Raw genomic sequence first — 6,724 nt, forward strand, 5'->3', positions numbered from 1 at the left:
GGGTTCGACCAATTGTGCCTACGTCCCCAGGAGCGTTGAGCGGCTACCACTATATATTATTAGAGAATAAGGATTAGTGTTTTACTATTCTTCTCCTTGTTACAATAGGTTTACATAACATCAATATATATAGCCCTCTACCCCAACCCTTTTACATCAGCCCAAGCCCATAACTTGTATTGCTGTTATCTAAAGATATGAGTCATTGCACAACAATAGTAGAACATATAGGTTCATTGGTCTTCCAAGTTATTATGCATAATCTCCCTTGAAGACTTAGTCTCTACTTTCTAATGATGGGACACTAGAAAAGGAACCCATTCATCAATTAGTTGGTGCATATGACTTACGGACCATAACCTTTATTTATAAGAATTATATAACCTTTCATAAAAAATGATGCTATTTGATTTTCTTATTTTCAATTTTATTCATCATGAAAATTGAAATAAGACTTTTGATATCTAGATAGTAATTTTCATGATAATTATATTTATAATCATATATATTACTTAAAGTATATTACTTTAATTTGACTAATCAAACAAATAATGAGAGTAAACATATTGTGAGCCTAAGTTTCTTATACAAAAATGTTATCAAACATTAGAACATTAATTGGGAAGCAGGAATTAATTTGACATTCTAAAATTGCTCCAACAATTTTGACTTGATATTGTAGGGATATTGATGAAGTAATTGGAAGGGCAAATGCAACACGTTATGGTCTAGCTGCAGGTGTCTTCACTAAGAACGTGGACACAGCCAACACTTTGATGAGGGCATTAAGGGTTGGAACTGTTTGGATGAATTGTTTTAACGTTTATGATGCTGCAATTCCTTTTGGTGGGTATAAGATGAGTGGCACAGGTAGGGAGAAGGGTATATACAGTCTTAATAACTACCTGCAGGTGAAAGCTGTGGTTTCACCATTAAAGAATCCTGCATGGATTTAAATTGTTTAAACTCATGAGTTTGTTACCAGCAACACACTCTTTTCAATATTTCATACCAATCTAGTAGTGAAACATGTGATATTGACTGAATGGGGAGGATCCTATCTAGTAATTACTAATGTGATGATATTTTTTATCCTTTTATTTATAATAAAATACTATAATCTTTATTAACAAAAAATAAAGACTTTTTTTATCGAGTGAGAGAGGATCTTATCTATTACCATTTGATAACATTTTTTATCCTTTATTTACAATGAGACATTGTTATCTTTACCAACAAAAAAACAAAGACTTCTATATGGGAATCTTTACTTAAAATTTGGGATAGCCCAAGATTAAATCGTGCCCTGATTTTTGGTTGTACAATTTTCTTAAATTCACCACTATATTTTATGGTAAAAAAATGTAAAAATCTCTTTTAGTCCAATTATATTGGACTTTCGATTTTTGATATCTATGTTCGGAAGTTGGTTACGAAGCACGGAATGTATTAGCACTATATCCGCTCGTTTCGAATGATACCCCTTATTAAATTATATAGCTTACATCATACTTTGGAGTTATTTGGTTATTTAATTAATTTTTAAAAGGAAAAAAATTATTCATTTTTATTATTGTGTCTGATAAGGTGATCTTGATCCTATGTATCCCTATTGTAGATAGAGAATCAAGCCTACATAGTTCTTAGTTGGAATGCCACTATTAATTGAACATTTTAATTAAGGAAATAAGCGACATAACGCAACCGTCCGAATGATGAGTTGAAAAAAAGAAGTCCTCATATATGACATTTCCTCAATCCTTTATGTGGTTAGAAAATTTTATTTTTTATTTCAAAATATTTGCATTTTTCCATATTTATTTATGAAAAAATGGTTGTTAATTATCGTTTTTATTAATTATTAATTTAATTTGAAAATGTTTTTTTATCAATTTTAGGATTTAATCGAGTGAAAAGAAGGAGTGTAGTGCGAACTTTTGAATATGAATTGAGGATAGGAAACATTTATGCGACCCTCCTCATCTTTAATAATATGTCATGATATATTTTAGTAACATGTTCAATTTTTTTGTTAATAATAAATTTAATTAAGTACAAAAAAAAAGGATTTTTATAAACTGTCAAAATACTCAAATTTTTTGGTTAATTGACGAATATACAAAAGGGATTTTGTTTACTATTTTATCGTTTATTATTTATCCCAAAAAACTCATTTCAATGTGTATCACTGTTATTAAATTTATGTCCTTGTACAAAATTTATTTTAAAGATTAACCTTGTAATCTAGAATAAATAGATAAAACGGTAAATTAGAGCAAAGGGAAGTATACTTGATTGCAAAGGAATGAAATTTTGCATTGTGGGAGCTTATATCAGCGTGTCACTAACCTGAGAATTGAAGAACATGTGGCAGAGGGTGATTGCACAAAGCTGGAAATTTGGTATGCTTGGACACGTGTCATTATATGGTTGGCTTACTGGAAGGTTGCACGGGTTCAATCGTGCTCCCATGTGTATGCTATCTTGTCTTCATGCTGATGTGGTAATAAGATGCGAACGAATGTAGTGAGATCGGGACGCGTTTCGCTGTGTGATTAGTGGATCTACTAGTCAACATGAAGGCGAATCTGGTATGCAGAATCAACTGTTGTGAAGCGGCCGAAAAGTGAGTGCATGGGAATAGAGATACTCTCGTTTGTAGTGGATCTTTTAGATTTGCACCCTTCTCTCACTCACTGTGTTTTTTTGCAAATGCCTTTTGACAGTGTATTTTCAGTGTGTATTTTCTAACACCCTAACACACCTATTTATACTAAAACTTAAACCACCAACCCCTGAAATTAATTTACCTAATTCTTCAATTTGATAAACCAAATTGCATAGTTTTAAGGATTTTGATAAAACTAAATTGACTCTCTTTTTTTGTTTTATTTATTTATTCTGAAAAAAATCCTAGAAGCTTGCATAGAATAATGTTTTTTTCTTTATTTTTTGTTTACTTTGATAAAACCAAAATTTAATAGAAAATCAATAAAAAATAGTTTTATTTAATTTATTTATTTATTTACTGTTTGAATTTCGAAAATATCAAAATAATTTTTTGTTTATTATTTCCTTGCTTTTTATGTATGGGTTTTTAGAAGTCTATTTCAATTTGATTTTTTTTTTCTTTTATTTTGAGAAAAATGACGTAGGTTTTTCGAACCTCACTTTTATTATTTTTTTTGAAAAATCATTTTTTTGAGAATTCAATTATTTAAAGAAACAAGTTTTGGGCTTTTTCTGGGGCGGACAAAAATAAGTCTTCATAGTTGCCTCTCTTTACTTGTTGCTTACCTAATAGCAAGCAAATTGAGGTTTGAGAGATATCATGGTAAGTAACTAGTAAAAACATGAACGTTATTTCATCAAGGCTCAGAAGAAGCCTTTGAGGAAGTATCGAATTTTTATGAAGCATATTGATGTTCTGCTAGTGGACCAAAGTTTTGTTGAGGTAGATTTCGCGCTTGCCGTGATGAACTAGAGATTTTTTGAGGCAGTTCCCGCGTTTGCCATGTTGAACCAGAGATTTGTTGAGGTAGTTCTCGCGTTTGTCATGATGAACGATGGGTTTGTTGAGGTAGTTCCCGCACTTGCTTTGATGAATTAGAGATTTTGTGAGGCAGTTCTCGTGCTTGTCATGATGAACCAGAGATTTGTTGAGGCAGTTCTCGCGCTTGCCATGATGAACCAGAGATTTGTTGAGGCAATTACCGCATTTGCCATTATGAACCAGGGATTTGTTGAGGCAGTTCGTGCGCTTGCCATGATCAACCAGAGATTTGTTGAGGTAGTTCATGCGCTTGCCATGATGAACTAGATATTTTTTGAGGCAGTTCTCGCGCTTGTCGTGATGAACCGGTGATTTCTTGACACAACTCTCGTGCTTGCTTTGGTATACCAGGGATTTGTTGAGGCAGTTCTCTCGCTTGCCATGATGAACCAATGATTTATTGAGGCAGTTCCCGCACTTGCCATGATGAGCCAGGAATTTGTTGAAGCAGTTCATGCACTTGCTTTGATGAACCATGGATTTATTGAGGCAGTTCCCGCCCTTATCATGATGAACCATGGATTTGTTGATCCAGTTCCCACGTTTTCCATAATGAACTAGGAATTTGTTGAAGTAGTTCCCGTACTTGCTTTGATGAACCAAAGATTTGACAAGGTAGTTCTCGCGATTGTCGTGATGAACTAAAGATTTGTTAAGGCAGTTCCTACACTTGCCGTGATGAATGTTTTGGTGATGATAGAAAATTCACTTGGGAATGAGATGGTCCCATACCGACTGTTTTTGCAGACATGATGTAGAAATGTATGTTTGAGTGCATGGTTATATGCAATGATTGATTGTATACAATGTTTTTTTTATTATTTTTGTTGTGTTTATTGGAAGAACAATGTAGATATATATGTTTGAATTATATGCATTGCAATACTTTTTGATTTGTTTATGCTTATTGGAAGGAAAATGTCATGCTTTCGCAACACCCTTTAACGTTGGAAGTTCTGATATTTTTCAAATTACTAAGACATTTGGGCGTCGCCTTTGTCAAAATCGCCCTAGTTTGCAAGATTTTTTCAAACAAATTTGCCCCAGTTTATGATCCTAATGTTTATTCTTTCAAAAAATACTAGCCCAGTTTGGTAGATTTCTTGAATCCAAAATTGCCCCAATTTCTAGCAACTTCTAGGTTTCTGAGCTAATTAGATGTCATTTTGAGAGGTACTTCCCTTTTCTTTTCCTCGTGACCCTAATTTTTGCTTAAGCTGCCCTTTCGAGTTTTCAACTTAACAGACTCTTTTATTTTTTTTTACGTTTATGCAAGGGTCACAATATGCAAGATTTTTGAAAAAGGTATGTAAGTAATCATTTGGAGTCAGTTTATTTTATACTGAGGTGTGTATCTCAGACATTTCCAATTTCGACAAGGACTTTTTAGGATTGTAATAAGGCTTGGCTAGTGGTTAATAAATAATAGATATAAGACTCATATAATATGTTTCCATCTCCACCTTTCTCCATATTCTCTATAACCCTATTTCCAACCCATCTCTAGAGTCCGACTTTGCATAGGATGTCTACTTTCCATCTTTTAGAGATAACTTCTTGTAGGATTTCTCTTTTGAAATTTTGGTTCTGCATGCCGTAATTTTTTCCTATGAGTTTATTGACGTTCCTAGCAGACTTTTTTTTGTTTTTTGGTACAATAATTTCCTTTTCATTTGGAATCTAAGAAAGTTTTTTGGAAAACTACCATTTTCCCTGGTTTTTGGTGTTTTCAACGATTTTTCTTTTTTGAAATGAACCTTTCTCATATTGCCTTGGCTCAAAATGGGTGACTAAGGATATTTTCTTAGTATTTGGGAATACCAAAGGAGCCTTGTGTCATCCAGACGATTTGTCTAAGGGTTCACACTATATGGGTTTTGTTTACATCATCTCCTCTAGGCAAAATGGTGACAAAAAAGAATGCGATCGATGCATAAACAATTTTTTTTATTTTCTTTTTTTCTTCTCTTTTGTTTTGTTTTTAGAAGTACCCTCATACATAATACTTCTTACATGCATCTAAATTAATGGTGAGGTGCAGATCCTCCCCATCCATGTTAGTTAGGATTAGAGCTCCACTAGAAAAAGCTTTCTTGACCACATATGGCCCCTCATAGTTTAGAGTCCAATTTCCTCGATTGTCTTTCTGGATTGACAAGATCTTCTTCAGCACCAAATTTCCTTCTTAGAACTGGCGTGGCCGAACCTTCTTTGAGTAAGCTTTCATCATTCTTTTCTAATACAATTGGCCATGACAAATTGCAGCTAGTCTTCGATCATCTCTCAGATTCAATTGATCTCGTCGAGCCTGAATCTACTCTGACTCATTCAAATATGCCTATGCTATGACCCTTAGAGATGGGATTTCTACCTCAAGTGGAAGAACAACTTCCATGCCATAAACCAGGGAATATGGAATACCTCCAGTAGAAGTGCGGACTGAAGTGCAAGAACCATGTAAGGGGAAGGGTAGCATTTCATGCCAATCTTTGTAAGTCACTACCATCTTCTGGACTATTTTCTTAATATTCTTATTGGCTACTTCGACGATCTCATTCATCTTAGATCGATATGGTGAAGATGTGTCATGTTTTATTTTGAATTTTTCACACATCTCAGCCATCATCTTGTTATTCAGGTTGGTGACATTGTCATTGATGATCTGGTTGGTTAATCCATACTAACATACCAATTCCTTTTTTATGAATCTAAGCACTACCTTCTAGGTCACACTAGCATAAGAGTTTGCTTCCTCCTACTTAGTGAAGTAATCTATAGCAACTAAGATGAATCGATGTCCATTAGAAGCTTTAGGCTCAATAGGTCTGAAAACATCCATTTCTCACATAGAAAATGACTAAGGTGAAGTTAAGACATTTAAGGGGTTTTGAGGTGCATTGAAGTTGTCGACATATATCTGGCACTTATGGTATTTCTTCACATAATTGCAACAATTTGTCTCTATTGTTAACCAAAAGTAATCAGATGTCCTAATTTTCTTGGCCATAGCAAGCCCATTTTTATAGGTTCCAAAATTTCCCTCATGTACCTCTTCCACAATTTTATTGAAAGTGTGCATGTCAAGAGGAACACTTTGGAAAGCTCTCCTTGAATGTCATGGTTTTGATGAGGACAACTTGTGCTTAAAAGAGCTTGAAGATCACCAACAAA

At 33.8% G+C, this 6,724-nt stretch overlaps 1 protein-coding gene and 1 long non-coding RNA gene across 3 annotated transcripts in view; both read left to right on the forward strand.

The window, feature by feature from the left end:
* LOC109343374 (aldehyde dehydrogenase family 2 member B4, mitochondrial-like) overlaps positions 1 to 1,092 on the forward strand; it is an 8,932-nt gene extending 7,840 nt beyond the window's left edge. For both annotated transcript variants that reach the window (XM_019581614.1, XM_019581615.1), the window contains exon 10: positions 683 to 1,092. In XM_019581614.1, the coding sequence (XP_019437159.1) occupies positions 683 to 956 (274 nt within the window). In that variant the 3' untranslated portion in view covers positions 957 to 1,092. The remainder of the gene's footprint in view (positions 1 to 682) is intronic.
* Positions 1,402 to 6,724, forward strand: part of LOC109343375 — a 23,087-nt gene continuing 17,764 nt past the window's right edge. The window contains exon 1 of the long non-coding RNA XR_002107204.1: positions 1,402 to 1,417. This is a non-coding gene — a long non-coding RNA (uncharacterized LOC109343375). The remainder of the gene's footprint in view (positions 1,418 to 6,724) is intronic.

The sequence above is a fragment of the Lupinus angustifolius genome, chromosome LG03 (assembly GCF_001865875.1).
Source record: "Lupinus angustifolius cultivar Tanjil chromosome LG03, LupAngTanjil_v1.0, whole genome shotgun sequence".
Lineage (NCBI taxonomy): Eukaryota > Viridiplantae > Streptophyta > Magnoliopsida > Fabales > Fabaceae > Lupinus > Lupinus angustifolius.